Below are 19,997 nucleotides of genomic sequence, written 5' to 3'. Positions count from 1 at the left end.
GGTCCTGAGAGTAGCTCATCAATTATTTAAAGTTTTTTTCTTTCTTTCTTCTTTTGTTACAGTGTAAAGTGTTCCTTGGAGTAGCCATTCACATTCCTAACAAACAAAAACACATAAACTAACACAAATAAGATCATTTATTCCCAGTGAGAAAAATAGCCATGACCAATATAGTCTACATCCATTCTGCATATCTAATAATAAAAGTTTACATAGCATTTAACAGCAGTGGCTTTCAATAGAAGTACTCCTTCAAACACTAATTACCTCAAATAACTTTTCTATAAATTAACACCAAAACACTAACAAGAATAACTTTTTTTAGAAAATAAAAGACTTTGGGACATCTGAAATTAAATTATTCATTTCAACGGAGAAATACAGAGGACAAATAAAAATAAAGATAAATACTCAACAAAACTAATAAACATTTCTCTTGTGGTAAAACCTGAACTCCACATCTTGTAATAAACAAGGTCTCCCTCTAGATGGCGGCGTGCCTTCACTCATCAGCCTCATATACATGCTGGCACCCTGACACGATTCAAGATGGATGTAAGGTGAAAAACTTGTTTGACTAGATGAGACAAACAGTTACATAAAATATACATTACTGTAACAACAGAACACACAATCTCTAAAAGAAAATAAAACAAACACAAATAAATAAGAATAAAATTAAAATTTGACTTTTAGTTACGTAGTAAAAGAAAGCAAAAGCTGTTTTGCTTTGCAGTCATCAGGTATCGTGTATGAATCACATTATGAGGGAGATACATCTGTGCACACAGTAACACTGTGGGGACTTGCCTTCCAATTGGTGACAAATGCTGGTCCCCTCAAGGTACACCATTGAATTTAAGGTTAAGACTTGGTTTTTGGTTAAGTTTAGATTGAGGTTAGGCATGTAGCGTCTATGGATAAGGTTAGAGTAAGTCACCACGGCATCGATATAAATCAGTGCAATGTTGTCTAAGTGGCAAAAACAAGTTTGTGTGTTCATATGTGCACGCAATTCTGGATTATCTGTGAAGACCAAAATGGCAATTAGACCTTGAAAGGACACAATTGGGAATAGAGGATATTTTGTGGTTCCAACTGCATTATCTTTGGGTATCTAATTCTCAACAAACATGACCCTTGACCCTCCATTCATATTTACTACAACAATTCAGGGGTGTTTTCAGGTGTCTGTTTCCTGTGGTGCGCAGCATCCATGCCATGTACGCAGAAAGAAAAGAGATGGAAAATCTCCTTTGATTTTCACTACGGAGCATAAAGAATTATTCCAAGATCGAAAGCCCCGTCGGTAGTATTGTACTCACATCAGATAATAAGCCCTAATAATTAGCCTTAATTGTGTTACAACTTTGTAGGCGCTCGTCATAAATGCAACCAGATATAGTGATTAGCTCTGTTAATTAGGTGATCGGATTTTTGCCACCGGTTTGATGATACTTATTTATTTCTTGCCATGTAGGAGATATTGTAGCATAAAAATGTCAAATATCAAACAAATTGGCCTATTATTATCATTGCAGTCAATATAAGAGTAACACATTATTAGTGCTCAACCCACATTTACACATCCAGCTGTAGCTGCGCAGCTGTTTCTTTTTAGTGAACAATTTGTGATTGGTTAAATTTCACTGAAACATATTGTCTGGTTAAACTTACATAACATATCTTCAGCGTTACTATGTGGTTTCAACAACATGGTTAAGATTTAAGCTAGCCATACAAGCTGCCATTAGCTTCCAGAGCTAAAGTTTTCAGCTTTTAGGCAACTTAAGCTAATGTTACGCAATAAAAAATCTACTCCAAGTTTAGCCTAAATTTGAGTTACCTTTCTAAATGCTTTTAATTCATTTGCATAATGAAAAATCCTTTACTTGTCTCTCTAGTTAGTCATTAACATCACTTAATCATTCTCAGATGTGATAAATGACAGTGAAATCAGTTCCTTCTCTATTTAGCGTCACATTCTTTGAACCTCATCCACGCACTCACAAATAAAAACATACACGGACCTCACTCTGACCCTCCGTTTTCAGCCTATAACACAGTTTTTCACTCACTGATGATGACGTGACCCACTCCTGGAGGTTTTCTGAGCCAAGTTCCCAGTCCTCCACCCTGCAGAGCGCTGGTAAACTGCTGCATCGCCCTTTGGTAGCGTTCAGCAGCCATCTTGGAACCCGAATATGTCCCTGTGGCCTCTGCACCATCAAACTGACAGAGAAAGACAAAAACATGATTAGTGTCACAAGATTCTAACCAAAACACCGAACAAAAAGGGAGATTTGTGAATAGGTAATGTAGAAATATAAAGTTGCATGAATTTAAACTACTAAAGTAATGTACTAGTACTTCAAATTTGTACTTAAATACAGTACTTGAGTAACTGTACTTTTATAATTTTACATTCCAGCTCTGCAGTTTGAAACGTTGATACAAAGAACAGTGTCAGTCCGGTGAGCAGCACACCTGGCCATGTTGATTTCTCAGCTAAAAATAACATTTGTCAATCATCTGTTATATTATTCAGCCTCCTCTAAATGACACCTGTCCCATGAAAATTGATATTTCACACAGCAGACATTTTGACATGCCGTAGCAGGAAAACACACAGGTGTAACTAATAACATTACCTATTCAAGTTTCCCTGTAAAGCACACAGCTGATTCAGCAGGGACCTGGAGCTGACACGTCTAAGTAGTTGATAATGTTATTGGTCACACCTGTGTTTGAAAGTCAGAGTATCAGAGCTAGTAAGGATCTCCAGGCTGATCCTCAGACTCCTCTGAGGAAGCCTAAACTGAAAGTCTGTCTCCTTGACTGTTTATGTTTTGCTTATTGTAACTTCATTTGGAGTTTGATACTAGAGGGTTAATTTCACATCCATCTGTGTTCACCTTAAATCTGAGTTTCAGACTTGTTTGTATGATTTGATTTTGTAATATTGTAGTCCATTATGGTACTTTTACAAGTGTGATGTGTGAAAGTGTAAGCATGTAGATTTTTCAGTGAAGTATTTAGCAGTAGTAGTTATATAGTATTTGAAGTGAAAACATATTTTTGCATATTCATAGAATTGGGATTTGTCAGTGAGGTTGAAAGAGTAAGACATAATGTTAATTTTTTTATTGAGGTAATACAATTTTTTTGTGTAAAAAATAAAAAATTCACTGCTGTATCATTGTGGGTCTTGTAGTCTTTTACTGAATGCCATGATGTTTTGTAGTCCTTGCTCCAACCACTGGAAGGGAATGTATCTCCCCTCAATAACTCTACGTCCCATGACATCACACATGGTTAATTGTGGTGGATGTTGCAGAAGCGAACACTAAATCCAAAACAAAGGTTAAAAATACCTCTGATCTACACTGTATCTGTGTTTTTCACATAAACAAGCTGAGTTCCCTTTTTCTCTCTCTGTCTCTCATTTGTAGTCCTTCTTTCACATTTTAATCAGATGCTTTTTCAAGTCACTGAGTCTTTAAAATACTACATCACTGTCTACATTTTTTCTCTCCCCCTCATTCAGCCTCTGTAGCTCTGTCTTATCTCCCTCTGTGTCCTGCGTCTTCTCTTCCAAGTGATCTGTGAGGAACTTTTCTTACAATGAGTCCAGTTGCTTTTGTAAATAATTACAACTCTGTCTGCTATCATCAAATTTTAAACAGAGGCCGTTTGGTTCAGCACAACACTCTCGGCATACATATTTTAATTTCATTGCAGAAGTTGAACCCTACTTTTAAAAACATCATTACATTGAGGTATTTTTGGTCTGAGAAAAAGCTTAAGGAAAAGTTTGGTCTTCTGCTTCGAGGTGCTAATGAAATAGCTGGTAGACCTCAATCATCATTTCAGCTTCTTTGCTTTTTATTGGTATGTTTTAAATGTGCTATTGGGATTAAGTCAACCCTCACTGCTAATCAACTTAAAGATTGCAATAGGAAATAAAAGCCTTTAAAATTGTGTGAAAATATCAAATTTGGACACACAAAAGAGAATGACATGGTAAAAACAAGTAACAGCAAAATTTAGCTGCCATAAAGTGAATGTTATGAGCATTACTTTACCCTTAGAAGGTTTTTTGAGAATATGTCTTTGTTAATGCTTTGTGCTTTGCATTACATTAACTAATTGATCAAGGGATAAATTCCTGCCAGAGTCTCCTGAGGAGGTTCAAAGTGGCTCTGACCCACCTGCTGCTGCAGCCTCTGCCAGCAGGCGAAGACTGAGCGCCTGCAGAGCCGTGACGGCGTCCCTGAGTCCCTCCTCCTCCCCGTGGAGGTGCTGATCTCCTCCAGGCCTCCATCACCACAGCTCCAGTTCAAGCTGACATTCGGCGCCTTCCCTGTCGGACGAACCTGGCTGCTGCTCAGACCTGTGCAGAGAGAAACACACAGGTAAGGTGTGAGAACAAATAGGTGTTGAGACTGGTACTCTGGTCTAAATTACCGGGGTTTTGAACAAATTGATTTTCTGTGTGGTTTTTTACTGAAATGTCTCATAAACTATTGAATGGATTGCCATAAAATTTGGTTCAGACATTCAGGCCCCATCAGGGTGAATTGTAATAAGTTTGATGATCCTCAGGCCTTTCTTCTAGTGCTGTCATCAGGTTAAAATGTTTTGGCTTATGACCAAATACCAGCAAAACGTACTCCCATCAGCCTCAGCTGTACTAATGTTAGCATATTAACACACTAAACTAAAAGATGATAAACATGCTGAACATTAAACCTGCCTATAACCTTTAACATTTAATAAAGTAGTATTTAGGAACAAAAAGGGGAGACAAACTGATTTTGGGTGCTGACTGTATGGATCCTCTGTGCTTCTGGGGGGAGATGTGTGTGAAACATCCATGTTTTCACAGAATGTAAACTGTAAGTGCAAATTGATGGGTGCATGGAGGCATACGACCGTAAATTGGTAATTCTAGTTTGAGACGTAGCTGAGTAATATAAAATGTAAATCTATAATCAAGAGAAACACATAAGTAAATGTACTTATTTCCACTACAACATTCTCTCTCTTTTCTCTCTCTTCTCGCTCTCTCTTTCAAATGATCCATAAAATTCCTACCAGATTCTGAGTGAATAAACTGTCATGAACTCAATTACCGAGCAGGATTAATATTTTAGGTGTGTAAAACATTTGGACATACAGCCGAGCAGCAGCTGCTGTCTTCGGTATGGAAAGGGCAGGTGCTTGACGGCTGCAAGGCGGCGTGCCATGGCCCGGCCCAGGTGACCCGTGTGATGGAGCGTCCCCACCGTCAGGCTGTGCAGGTAAACCGGCTCCACCAAGTGAGAAAGGAGCGCCCCCTGGAGGCCCACCACACTCCACCTGTTGAGACAAGCAAGTTTTAAAGAGAAGGAGAAGGAAAAAAAATGAGCAGTTAGTTATTATGGCAGTTTGACGGCTTTTCAGCTGAGAAGATTTTCACTCAGGGCCCATTAATGTTTGACCGGCGTTTGACTGTCTAGACTGCAGCAAGCTGTTACCCTTCTGTCTGAACTGACTGAACACATAATATGAAAACCAGCTGCAGTGTCCCTGATATAGACTGGCTGGATGAGAGACATCTACTGAGATCCTTGAGAAGAAAATAGAAAGGAAGAAATCAAGAGATGAAAAGTAGCTGAATTTTATTTTTTGTTGGACGGGAGTTCATATTTTATTTAGGATTTTAACCCAGACTTTGTACCAAATTAGTTCACAAAATATGCTGCTCCTGCTTGTTTTTAAGTTATTTCATTTAATCTTTTGTCTTTGATTGTTTTTTGTTTCCCCAAATAAAGGTGAGTCAGTACAGTTTTGTGTACTTTCAGTCTGAGTAGAACAGAAAAGCCATTAACAAATATTGACATGTATTAAAAGAAAACTCTAGTTTATTCCAACTTGGGTCTTAATCGAGGGGCTCTGGGTCAGAAAAGTAAAGCAATCAAAAGCATTTAAGTGTGCACTGCATTCTTTCTAATGGCCAGCAGGGGGCAACTCTACTGGCTTCAAAAATAAGATCGTAAAATGACTCTACTTCTCACTTGATTTATCACCTCAGTAAACATTTTCCTAATGCGTTTATGTTCTCAATCGCTAGTTTTAAGTTTTCTTCAATACAGCATGATGTTCATTCTATAAATTATGGTCTCATTTAGAGAAAACTAATGCATAATGTATATCTTCCAAAGCTCCACCCTCTTGTCCAAATAATGGTCACTTCTGCTTCCAAAACAACCAAGGTGATGACCAAAATGCTAAAAGTCATACTCAAACCAACTATTTATCCAGTTTATCTGCTGACTTATCTGACATCAAAATCACTTTATTTGGAGGTGATACTTCAAGTGACCAAAGCTAAAATGTTGATAATAATACCTCATTGTGCTGAAAACTGTACAGTAGGTCAAAGTTTAGCCAGTAAGCCATCTGTAGACTGTGATTGATGTTCACAACTGACAGTTTCTATCAGTCACAATCAATATAATTCATGTTCAAAACTGCAAAAACAATAACCAAGTTGTAAAAAATTAGAATTATCTTTAACGGTAAAACATTTATATTCAATTAAATATCAGGACAAACCTTTTAGGGCTGATTATAAACTCACTTTGCCATTTTGTCAGTGCAGGACATGGTAACGGGAGGTTTACAAAGTGCCACACCATCCCAGTTTTGATTGGCTGTTCGCGCTGTGATGGGAAGTGTTCCCTCGCCTCCGTCCACCTTTACTCTCAGATGACAGTGGAACCTTCTACTGGGATCTAAAACAAGAAGAAGGAGACTTAGAAGGTGACTATTACTCTCCCCTCCCCCTGCTGCCACTGCTGAAATGCTCTTAAACAAGCATTTGAAGGAAATCCTGAATATTAGGCAATTAACTGTCATGTCTAGGATTTTTGGTTTGTTTTTAACCAAGCTGGCAGCATGACTCGGGTTGGCACTTTGATCCAGACTGAAATGTCTCAACAACTATTGGTCAGATTGCTATAAAATTTTATAAAGACATTCATGGTCCCCAGAAGATGGAGACAAAAGTTCTCACTCTTTGATTTTAAGTGTATTAAATTGCACATATAGCTTCTTAAAAATATGTTAATATGGAGGAAATTCAGTCAGTTATCTGCATAAATAGGGAACACAGACTAAGCTGTTTAATGAAGCCAGAAGTTCTGGTATTTATTAATTAATGTTTTCACAGAGCTAAAGTGTTTTATGGTGGATTTTTCCTTTAAAAATTAATGAAACTGTCTGAGGTTAGTGGTCTTGTGTAGCAGCTAAGAACAGAATATAAATAGCTGCAGAAGAAATAGATTATTAAAGGTATTAAAGTTTGTGTCCACAACAAAGTACAAATTGTTAATAATACAAAACACTTAAGGTGAAAATGTGCATCTAGATCATATATGATGAATAAATGATAGTTTTGACATATTTATGACACTAGAAGACAAAAGGACACAGGTTCACATCATCATTATCACCATCGTCTAAAGATTTTGGACTCACATGCAGCTGTGGTTTCGTAGGGACAGTTGAGTCGAGCGTCTCCACACGGCGACGAGCTGACGTACATGTGAAAGAGGACGCCATCGCGCAGATGGAAGCCACTGCCTTTATTTGGTACAAAGATGGATTGTTCTTCACAGTCTGCTGGTTTACTTCAGAGAGGAAAGACACAGAGAGGTGAAATAAACACAACCACCTTCTGACGAAAGACCGACCGCTCAAATTGGCAACAATATGAATAAAACTCTATAAATATGATGAAACTGTGTCTTTCAATAATTAGTTAACAATCAGTCAGTTTATAATGATAGAAAAGCTTATCAAGTCCAACACATTGTTTTTACGGGATATGAGGGTAATAAGAAAAATACAGAATTATGTCAGCCTTGTACTTTAGATCAAAGCTCTTAAAAAAAAAACAACCTTAAAGGAAAATTCCCCACAAAGACTAGACAAAGAAAAACAAAAAGCTTGTTTCAGGTTCGGGGATGAGGATTGTACCAGAGTTGCTGCTCCAGCTGAGCATACAGGAACCGAACCAGCGCCCTCCGGCTTACAACTTCAGCATGGCAGTCGCTAAGGGTATCGCAATGGTCACTCACGTTGTCCGAGTCCAGACACTTAGTGCCTGTGGCCAGAGACACAACCTGCGCTGATCTGAGGTCAAATCCTGGAAAAGACAGACAGGAAAATACCTTATATCGGTAACCGCTCAGATTTTTGGTTAATTGTGGAGCAAATGATTGACTCTCTAATGGAACAAGTCATTCAACATAATGAAGTTCAAACAAGTTCAGCATTTGACTCAGATCTCAGAACAAGACATTTCCAGTTTGCTCTCCTCTGCCTCAATGTCCTGCCATAACCAGAACGTTAACAGGCTGAGACGAGCTAATGAAAAGTGTATGACTGAACAATCATTACAACGCCTCAGAAACATGCTGTTGTGTTGCAATGTGGCCTCATGAAAGATTCACAAGTCGGTTAAGATGATTGTCTCCCCTCTAGATCTGCAGGGTAACTTAAGGTAACTCATGTAAGAGATGCTCCTGCACTGTCTGCTTAAAATGACAAGTCGAAAATCTGACCGCATATGGAGCACTTTCTCATGCCAACTCGTCAAATACTGCTGCTTTATCAGTGGACCTACATGTCAAAATATGACAAGCTAGATACCCTCCTGCATCAGTTTTGGATATTCAGGGACAGTGTGTCAACTTACAGTTGTTACTTGCATCGTGCTTTCCCAAAATACACTTCCGTTTTTTTAATTAATCAATGCATACATGAAGCATGTGACTCAAATGTCCACCAAAACTTCCACTGTAGTGATGAAAAGTACAGGAAAGCAAACAACATCAATAAAGAGACTTTAACAAAGTGCACATTAAAACACATTTTCTTCTGCTAGTTTTCTGGAAAATTGGGTACATGGATAGATAGATACATATATACATACACTCAGTTGCCAGTTTATTAGGTACACCTGGCTAAAACTAATGCAGTCCGACAGAACAGTTCTGCGAGGAATCCTCCCCCCAGGAAGCTTCTCGAGTTCAGTTTGTGTTGAGACTGTTTTAGGGGGGTGCTGATCCAAGTGTGAGAATATGGACTGTGCTGCTGTTGAAATGTACTGTACTGTACTGACAGGTGTATGTCACCCAATTAACACCAATGAGGGAAGGCTAAATCACATTACCACCCTGTCTTATCAGGCTGATATTGTGCAGTATGATCGCAGCATTGCCAATACCAGCAATGTAAGTATATATTTCATTCATTAATCTTTGTGTATTTTCGTGACTCCCTCTCGCAGTGCCTCCACCACTCACCTCTAGTCATTACGACCCCTGCCAGGACCTTGTGACGGGCATGCGAGGTAGAGGAAGAACTGTCTGTCAGCTCTGTGTATTTCTCTCTCACCAGGTGGAAGATCGACTCTGCGAAGAACTGCAGATGAAGAAATGTAGAGACAGTGTTTAAATAACGGAGAATGCATTAAATAATAACATTCATTTCATTTTATTCCTACTGTGTCTCTTTCTATCTGTCATGTTCCTCCCTTATCTGACTTTTTTGTAATCCTATTATGAGATGTATTTGTTATTATTATGATTAGTGTTGGGCTTATTTAAAAGATTAAAAAGTGATTTTGTCACATCTGTTATTATTCTTTGTCTTACTTCTGTTACCTTTTGGGGGATGTAAACACAAAGAATAATGTTGCCAGGGAGTCTCTTGTTTAGCTGCCACTTGAGCCATAGGGTTTGTTTTTTTTAGCCTTTTTAGAATTTTGGCAAAGTTGCTCTAATAAAAGTATGCCAGAATTAAATATTAGATGTTACTGTTTGCATTATACTCATGCTCATTATATTTGTCATGTACTGAAAAATATTACTGGAATATTCAGACACTGGAGAAAACTTAAAAACAGGCAAGTTCTGGAGTTCAAGGAGCATCTTTGTCTACGATTTCCCCTAAAGCACAACCAAGGCAATTAACATATCAAAAACATTGTTCATTGTTCAACATTTTATAACCCATATACCAAAAAATAAAAAGTGCTAAACCTTTAATTAAGTGGTTCATAGGGTGTGTCATAACCATTTTAACACAACATTTACAAATGCCAAATAAAGCAAGGATAATTATTCCTTTTATGAATTTTTATCCATCTGCTAAAAACTCAATCATGCTTTTTTTTTTTTTAACATTCCTACGCTTTACATAAAAGCTGTCTGGAGAAACTGCATGCTACAATCTGTTATATAATCTATATTTAAACCTGAAGATATTGTAACTTCTTCTGTTGTCATTTTTTACAGACAAATAACATGGATAACTTTGAAACAGAGTCTGCAGGGATGCACCGACAACTGTGACATTCGCCTGGGCCACAACTACAAGGTTGGCCAAAAAAATCTGACAGTCTGTCAAGAATGGCCCAAAAGTTTTCTCACTCAAAAATCCCCCAGCCCAGTGTGCAGAGGAAGAGGTGTCACACTCCTACTCGTCAAAAGATGTTTAATTATATTTTTAGAGGCCTGACATGGTTATGGAGTTATAGGAAGTTACAGATAGTTGCTATATGCAGCAAGGTTCACCGAAATGCCAAGAGGAGCATCACAATAAAACAAGTGTGTGGAGACTTAACAATATATATATATTTATACATGTATATATACATATATATATATATATATATATATATATATATATATATATATATATATTTATACATGTATATATACATATATATATTATATAATAGGAGGAGGGCCAGTGATGCTTTTGATGATAGATAGATAGATAGATAGATAGATAGATAGATAGATAGATAGATAGATAGATAGATAGATAGATCAGTTGTGCTAACTGCTGAATAGAAAATGACACTGCTCAGTCTCTTTCCTCAGTTTGGAGAAGGCAAATGAAATATTTGACAGTCTGAATTGAGTCCAGTATTAGCTGCAAATAATTTATATTTGATAAATGTGTGTGCGATGGGTGGGTAAACTAGACCTCCATTTATTGTCTAAACTTACTCTACTCTCATATATGATCATCCGCATCATAAAAATACCCCATAAATATGGTTTGGATGTCATTGTTCATGCAGCTTTAATTATGCAAGGAATAAAACTGGATATATTATAGTGGCGGGATTATACTTTGGAACCCCCTGTCACTTTGACATGTCGGCTGCATCGTCAGGGAATGTCTTCAAGAAAGCTGACATTTCCAAACCACATACTTTTTTGTTGTAACACCTGACTTGTGCCAAAGCTTCCTCTTAACGTGTCTGAGAACATGGTGGCTGCCATACATTTCTCAGAGAAAACGAGAGGAGACTTCCACGTTTATAAGAAGGTCCTACATGTGTAATATATGTGCAGAAATTAAACTCATCACATTATTAATCACCCCAAACTCCCACAAATATAATCAATATGTGACCTCCACTCATTCTGGGAGAGCAGGTGTTTCAGGGTTTTTTGGAGTGAAATTCTCTGGCTCAACATTTTCTGGATGACAGTGGCACAAGGTCGTGTGTAATAGGTGTGTTAAACAATTATCCGTCAGATTATTATGCTCTTCACACCGCCTTCCCTCTCCACCTCTATCTCCTCGGTCTGCTGCCGCTCCTCCTTCATCCCTAATGTGCTGTAATAATGTTCATTAATGCGTCACGCCGCCTGACAGACAGTTCATATTGAAGGGAGGATGATGGTAAATGATCGGTCGGGGAGGCTGTAAAAAAATCATCTTCTAGACAAAGAGGAGGAGGGAAGCTTCTGCAAACTGTTAAGTTTTGGCGCGTCAGCCTAAAGCGGGCTGAAATCACCCTTCTGATCAGATTCGGAGCATCAAAATGCTTCTTTTTTCATCCAAAATGTTTCAGTTGCACTCTGCATGTCTCTCATAAACCCCCCACCCACCACCCAAGGGTTTAATAAGTATCTACATGTCTGTCTGACAACTCCATATTCCTTTGCATACTTGAATGACGGTGTGGATCTGCATTAGCCATGCTCAGTCACCCCCTTCAGCTCCGTGGAGACAGATCTCTGGAGACAAATGTTCTTGTATTCATAAAGCACGACAGCAAAAGACGTCGAAGACAATTCTCTGAGGCTCACAGACATAATGAAGTTGTTTAGATGCTATAGACGATGCATACAGGACTACCATCCAGCTCTCAGGCCTCAGGACATGATGGCCATGCTGATGTGCGGCACACTCCATTTGGTAGCATACGACGCACCTCAGACCCATTTATCCAGACCATTTAGAAGACTGGCGAAAGCTAAAGAGATAAGTGGCGAAGTCAGTGTCATTCTGATGTTTCCCAATATTTCACTGAGTCTGTCTCCTCTCTCCATATTCTGAATAAAATGCTGACCAGACATTTGGCTAAAAATGGACAGAAAAACAACACTGCAGAACAGCCTTATAATAATGTCTAATTTCAAGCTCTTTGTTGTACAGGTTTTGTTTTTAATTGATTCACTTTTTAGTAATTGCAATACTTCAGGACTCAAAACAATAGTAATTGAGGGCAAAAACAGGTGATTCTAAGGGGGTCAGAAGCACTATTAGGGGAGTTAGACATAAAAATGATTGCATTCCCTATTACATATAGCATAACAGACGAGACAAAGCAATATTTAAATGAAATAAACAACATTAAGAAAGTCACCCATACGGTTAAACACTGGGCAAATGATATCTAAAGTAAACAAAGCACTGGACAAATTAAAGTCTTGACCCAATGGTGGCATTGCATAAAAAGTCAGAGGTAATTGTTTCTAATGGCCTCTTTTGCCGTATTGCACTGTATTTTCCTTCTTTCCTTCTGCGTACAAACATATTCTGACAACTGAAGCATAATTCATAATGTGCAAAAGGATTTACGTCTCATTGTCACCTAATTTTTATCAGGCCAGTAACTAATGTAATACTAGTGTGAGTGTATGGCCATACAGTGAGCTAAATAATTTGAGAGACAGGGGTCATCCCTATGTTCCCAGAGTCCTCTTGTAAGAGACTGGTAAAAGGAACAAAGGGAGATGGATGTTTCAAATACAATTTAAATGCTAAAAATCTGCTCAGCCACTGTGGAGATATCAACGTCTAAAATCAACAAAACTGTCTTGCCAGCAAATCTCAACTGCTATCAACACAGACCAGTGAAACACACATTGCTGAGAACATAAAACCCTTTGAAAGGTCTCCTTGCTGTGTCACGTAAAAGAGACAGTTCACGCCAAAAATATGTTTCCTCTTACGTGGGGTGCTATTTATCCATCTAGATATTTGTTTTTGTTGAGTGTTGCCGTGTGTTTGAGATACTGGCCATAAAGATGTCTCATTTCTCTTGAATATAATGGAACTAGATGGCACTTGGTTTTTGATGTTGTTCACAGACATTGTAAGCAGTTGTTCATGTAGGAACTATTGTCTTTCTTCCAAACTACATCCGCCAATTGTATCACCGCGCAGAAGGAAGCGTGTATCTACTGTTAGCTCAGCGAGGACCACCGAGCTAGTTAACCTTACAGCTCAGCCGAGAAGGGCGGCGTTAATGTTTCAGCGCTGTCAGAAGGCCGAGCTTTTCATCCATGAGTAAATGCATTTGATGATGATACAGTTGGTGGGCGTAGTTTGCTACATTCCTATGTAGCATGCAGCATCCTATGCAGTCCCTCCATAAAACTGCTCACAACAAGGTCTTTGGATTATCTTGAGTAACTAGGCCATGATTTCTGAAAAGATACATTGCTGCTGAGTTAAAAAAAAAATCTGCTTCGAGCACCATAAGTCAAGTGTCATGTAGTTCCATTATACTGGAGAAAAGGCAGACATCTCTACAGCCAATATCTCTACACTTGGCAACTCACACCGAAACATTTTAGGGTGATCAATAGCGCTGCAGGTAAGAGGAAAATATGTATGTGTAGGAACAAAAGACTGACCTACTCACCTGAGGTAGCTGATGTTTGGATCTGCTGCCCTGGAGGCCTGAGAGCTTCCTCTCCGGTCCCAGACTTATATTGTAAATAGACTGCAAGGCGGCTGCTGCTGCCTGAGCCTTCGCCAGCCTTTTACTGTGACCACAACCTTCAAACATCCTCCCCTCCACCCTAACCACCATGACAAAACTCCTCATTGGCCTGCCGTGAACTCTCTCTGTCAGGCACATGTACCTGAGTCCTGGTCTCAGCTCGTTGAGCAGCGCCACTGGGCTGAGGCGCTCTAACAGTGAGGTGCTAAGAGCTTGTCTTTTTGAATAAGTTGAGGAGAAGTCCAGTGTGAGGCGCACAAGTCTTCTGTGGTTGTAAATGCTGGAGAAAACCTCTTTTTTTGACGTGTTGCAGTGCAGAAGATCACAGTTTTCACGCAGTGATGGTTCAAACTCTTTGAAAAATGAGTCAGGGATGTCCAGTTTATCTGCTGTAAAATCCGCATGAGTGCTGGGGAAGGTCCCCATGGTGGAGTGAGCCTGGGAGGCATTTGGGAACTGAATGAATGACTGGAGAGCCAGTTCTGCTGCCCTCATTTTGGCCTGCTTTTTTGTTGGTCCTCTGCCCTCAAAGTGGAAGCCATTCACCTCCACACCTACAGAAAACACTGGAGCATGCAGCGGGCCAGTCTTTGACATGATCTCATACCGCAGACCAGGTCGCAACTCATTCAGCTGCACCAGTGCGTTCTTCTGAGTGACAGCCCAGGTTGCTCTTTTACAACTCAAGTGGCTTTGGTAGACTGGTGGTTTTCCATCCACCAGTGGCCACTTCCTCTTCAGAGGTCTTGATCTGTGTTTGGGAAAACTTGTGCAAAAAGTTGATGGATGATACTTTCGTAGCAGGTCACAGTCCACCTGGCTTTTATCATCCTGATTCTCTTTCACCTCCAAACTGCTTGTACCTGTTAACAAGAAAAAAAACAGGTTTTTTGTTTGAATCACAAACAAAGAGCCACATGGCTGCTCTGTGACACCGTACTTGTGAGGTAAATTTTACATCAGCATGTTTATCATCTAATGGGGCTTTTAAACCAAGCATGGTGTAAGCTGAGAAGACTGAGAACTTCAACCACGTTTAACTTAAGACACAGTGGTAGCACAAGCTCACCAGCTGTGCACTGTGGCAGTGCTTGCACTTTACATGATGCAGCAAAAAACCATTGTGGCATGGCACAAGCCATTAGAAAAAATGTTTTTTAGAGCGCAGTGGTGCTGTTGTTATGCTTGGTCTGAAAGGCCCATAAAAAGTAATGTTTAAGCATGCTAACTTTTCCACTAAGCACAAAGCTTAGTACACAGCTGAGGCTGTTGGGAATGCCATTCGTTTTGCAGGTATTTGGTCAGAAATCAAAGTACTGGATACATACAGTGTGTTTACATGTACTTAAGTAACCAGGTTAAATACGTATATATGAATATGCATGTAATAGATCAGTTATCAGATTTCCCTCCTACCTCCAACTTTATGTTTGAAACAATGGCTTCCTTGTTGAACAACAAAACTAACTTTAGACTTTGTGTTCTTTTCACCTTTGTCTTTTAACAGAATCATTTTAAATACAAGAACATGTAGCTCTGTGTAAAGATTTCCCCTTTCGTCCAGCCCCTATGCTGTTTGCTTTCCCTGTCTAAACATACGCGTTTCTTCCAAACCCAATGAGAAATCTTGCAACCTGTATACATTGCAAATAAATTATCACTCCCCAGTTCAGTATCACTCTACCTGGGTTTCTCGTTTACAGTGAGAAGAAAAAAAGCCGACTGTAACCTGGTTACCCTGGTAACTGCATCTTAACAAACCTACTGAAATTTCTTGGTAAATGAAATGTTAAAGGAAACCAGTTATTATAATTCATCCCAACAGACTTATGAATGACTAAATAAAATGTCATTGCAATTCATCCAACAGCTGTGGAGCCACAAATGTACATCTCATAAAGAGGCTGGTGGAATAGTCAGAAAATCACCAAAGTCAGTAACAAACAATCCGTCTAATAGTTGTTTGTTATATGATATTTCAGTCTGGACCAAAAATGTGGACCAACCAACTTGATATTGACATCCTTCCAGCAACGCTGCTAACATGTCCACAAATGCAACAAGTATATGCCACATGTGTGTGTTGTGAAGTGGATATATAAATTGTAGGCAACCAAAATAATCAACATAATTTCAACATAATGCACAATGTGTGTTGGTGACTGGGCCCCTGTGGAATCATGGTTATGGTAATCTGTCGATGGTGGCTTAACTTGGAAAACTTCGGTTTTAATGGCATAAAAAAAACAACATTTTTTTTTAATAGTGCAAGGAGGGTGCAAAGGATTTACTTGAATTGTCAGCATCCTCGGCTAAAGACGGTCCAGTATTCCAGTGTCGTATGGGACTGATGAGGGTTGATAACATGTTGCTCTGTCCTGAAAAACAGCATCATAAATGCATGAAATCTTTGAGCGTTTTCTCCAGAGCATGATGCAACATCATATATGTCACACATGTAAAGATAATATTTCACAACCATGTGCTCATAAATAAAAAGCAATTCATCTCTGACATTTTTGAGTTTGTAAAATGAGTCCAATTTCAGTCACAATTCTAAACACTTACTGCATAATACTGCATAGTTTTATATTCATTCTCAATCATAAAAGTAATGAAATGGACTGCCGTAAACACATTTATGGTGATAGTGCAAATGTAATGTGTGAGGCCAGGAGGGCCATTAGAGTTCCCACTTAAATGAACGGAGTGAAAACAAACAGAAATGTGGCATGGCGCCAGCCGGGGGAATTGAAAGGTGTCGGTGATAAGGACTGACGTTTCAGACAGGAAGCATCAAGGGACTTAAAGCTTTGTCTTATTAACCCGGTCACACAGTTTTTGAATTGAGCACAATTGTTTTTTCATTAGATTTCAACAGATTTGCTGAGTGCTTTGAAGGTTTAACAAAGACAGGCATCTGTGGTGTGATAGCTGTTTTTCCAATTAGGTAGGCTATTGGAGAAAACCTCTCACCTTTTTTTGAGATTGTCCTCCAAAATACAATCACAAAGGGCATTTTCACAGATATTACGACAAATATTTACCTTTTTCGTAAGGCAGAAATTATTAAATCCAGTGGCCGCAGAAATTATTATGGGAGGAAAGAGGGAAGCAGGTGACGTAGTATAAAGTACGACCAAGTACACTTAAGGTATGACGGACGGTAGGTGGATGGGTCAAACACAGAACTTTCCTAAGATAGGTGTTAATGTCCTGTGTCGAACCAAAAATGGACCTAAGGTAGTATGCTGTAGTTTGTCACATCATGTGATCTATGTCACGTGACGTATGTGACATATATCAGAAATAACGTCAGGTTAGGTTAACTTATTCACAAACATACTTATTTTAAGCAAAACCATGATCTTTTTTCTAAACCTAATCACAAAGTTTTAGTGCAACTGCTATCGTTTCACAACGTTAACCACATATTTAAAACTGTGACCATTAAAGCGGTCAAACGGGTAAGATTTTTGGGAATTTAGTGGCATAGAGCGGTGAGGATTGCAGATTGCAGCCAGCTGAAACTTCTCCAGGTTATAATTCCTTCAGTGTTCATTGTTTAGGAGGATTTTACCAAAAGCAAAAATATCCCACAAAGATCTCTTTCTCTCCAAAACTATTTGGTCACGTGCAAAAACTAAGGCTCATCCAAAAACCTAAGTGTAATTTGAACACTGGACAAAATGAACAGTCCTCATTCGGTGTAAAATGCACCAACTATCTTTGCCTTGGTAGCGTTGTGTGGGTTTATTGCTGGTGATTTGTCCTGATGACAAACTTACATTTCATTACCAGGACGTATCCATCCACCGTGGCATGGAAAGAGGACATGTTGTGCAGCACTAACAATTATTAACAATTTTCTTTCTTGAAACTTTCTGCAGGCAGACATTTCCTCCCTTTCTCCAAAATCCTAACAGTATACCATATCTTCAGTATATTTAGATTTTGGGATAAGGCTTCAAAAAACACCCACTGCTCCAACACTGTAATAAATCACCTGATGATCCCTGTTGGCCCCTGTACCAGTGGCCCCATTTCTCCCCAGTTAGATTTATCTTTTGCCCTGCCACCATTAACCAGCTTTAGTTTAGCAGTGCATGTGGGACACAATATCCTCCACACACAGACATAAATGCAGAGAAATGTGACCTGCAGTGGCAATTATATTTGATTTCTATTGTTTATGAAATATTAATGGCTGCTTGCTGCAAATAAAATATATTATGGACCAACATTAAAATAATGAGCCATTCTGAGACATAATTATTTTATTGCACTTGTATACTAGTTACAATTGTTTCCAGACAAATTGTATAGCATTTTGGGATAAATAATTCATTTTTATTTTACCTTAAAGCAGAAAAAAATTATTTAAAACTTCTAAATTCTCAACAGTACTGGCAAAATACAACTAGAAAATACATAAATCAAATAAAATCAGTTCAGAAAAACTGTGACAAGCTGATATTGCACAACTCATCAAAATCTTATGAACCTCACTAAAACTGTAAAATGACGATTACTTTAAAAAAATACAAAAAGCTTTTTGTATTAAATAAGTTTTACCTCTGAAACAATCATTATAAGATGCATGTTTTCTGGTGGCTAACTTTACTGCCTGTTTGGCCCATTTTCACCCTCGGTGACTGGTGATTCTGGAGGGCACAGCAATGCAAACTAAAAGTCATTAGAATAATGAAGAGTGCACACTAAACTATTGTGCATTAACCTTGCACCTTGCAGTTATATTAGGCGTGTGATGCCATTAAGTGGTGGGTAGATATGAGCGAGAGCTGTGAGACGGGGTGTGAATGTAATGATGTGAGTCTGGAGCTTCTGAAGGCAGTGGCAGGTGGAGGTTGGAGGTGTTTTAATGACCTCCACCATCACAGCTAATGGGGCCATTTATTTTGGGATGAAAAAGATAATAACTGTGTTTGTCTTTGCGTTACATCGGCTGAGCTCCTCGCACCGTCCCACACTTTCTGTCATTTTCACTTTTTCATTCATCTCTCACTGTTTCCCCCTTGCTCGTAAACACACACTCTCTCTTTCAAGGAGCACTTCATTAACTCACACCCATTTGTGAATTGCAGTACTAGACTTTACACTTAATTTAAGAAGAGGTTAACCAGGTTGAGACATGACAAATTATTTGCTTAATCTACCTGTAATCTTACGCACAAGCAAATCTGCAAAAAAAAAAAAAGGGGTTGGGGTGTGTGCAGCAATTTAGAGATGAAATTGCAGCTGCTGTTGTGCAACACTGGTGATGTAAAGGTCTTTGTTTTTTACATTTTTGAAGGTCAAAATACTTGTGAACCTTTTAGCAAAAAATGCACTCAATCATGTTGGATCACTAAAAATTAAAATAAAAAATGAGAGCAAAATACTTAAAAACCACTTTCACGTATAAGTAACGTTAGTGTAGTCACACAGAAGGCTTGTTTATAAGCTACCTGGTATCAACATGCATCTTTGGTGATCCAAGAACAAGTGGAAATCACTAAGAACAAGCATAAATGACCACAAAGGACACTGTAAGCCGATCACTAAAACCACTTGCCGAGTTTGTCTGTGATGCATTTGTGCACATACTGTATCTTTTGAGGTGTGAATGCTTATTCATCCTGACCCAGCCTGACAAGGACTACATCATCAATGCAGGACACGGTGGTTGTTTTGCTGATAACTTGGCCATCTTGCAAAGAGTTGTATGAAGTGCTGCATGACCGTCCATTATTTTGTCCTATGGAAGAGGACATGTTGAATTCTGCTGACAGTGATATCTTCACGTATACCCAGAGAGCAGCTAGCGAGAGTTTGGATTTAATAACTGTGGCTTCTGACCTACCAATTTAAGTGACGAGTATAAGTTAAGTAACAAAAACCAAACACA

General features: G+C 38.8%; 1 protein-coding gene across 2 annotated transcripts in view; it reads right to left on the bottom strand.

Annotated features, from left to right (window-relative positions):
- Positions 1-34: 34 nt before the first annotated feature.
- The window catches only part of LOC121951295 (inactive double-stranded RNA-specific editase B2-like), a 33,494-nt gene continuing 13,531 nt past the window's right edge, over positions 35-19,997 (bottom strand). Inside the window, exons 2-10 of one of the 2 annotated variants that reach the window (XM_088085087.1) lie at positions 16,381-16,467; positions 14,009-14,952; positions 9,357-9,474; positions 8,026-8,194; positions 7,525-7,676; positions 6,626-6,779; positions 5,180-5,361; positions 4,212-4,393; positions 35-2,232 (exon numbers count right to left, since the gene is read on the bottom strand). In XM_088085087.1, coding sequence (XP_087941213.1) covers positions 2,071-2,232; positions 4,212-4,393; positions 5,180-5,361; positions 6,626-6,779; positions 7,525-7,676; positions 8,026-8,194; positions 9,357-9,474; positions 14,009-14,952; positions 16,381-16,467 — 2,150 coding nt within the window. In that variant the 3' untranslated portion in view covers positions 35-2,070. The remainder of the gene's footprint in view (positions 2,233-4,211; positions 4,394-5,179; positions 5,362-6,625; positions 6,780-7,524; positions 7,677-8,025; positions 8,195-9,356; positions 9,475-14,008; positions 14,953-16,380; positions 16,468-19,997) is intronic. The other variant, XM_088085088.1, reaches the window with a different exon arrangement.

The sequence above is a fragment of the Plectropomus leopardus genome, chromosome 12 (assembly GCF_026936395.1).
Source record: "Plectropomus leopardus strain MGB_pleo_1.0 chromosome 12, ASM2693639v1, whole genome shotgun sequence".
NCBI lineage: Eukaryota > Metazoa > Chordata > Actinopteri > Perciformes > Serranidae > Plectropomus > Plectropomus leopardus.
The sequence above is the reverse complement of the archived record's forward strand: the minus strand, read 5'-3'. Positions and strand labels throughout refer to the sequence as shown.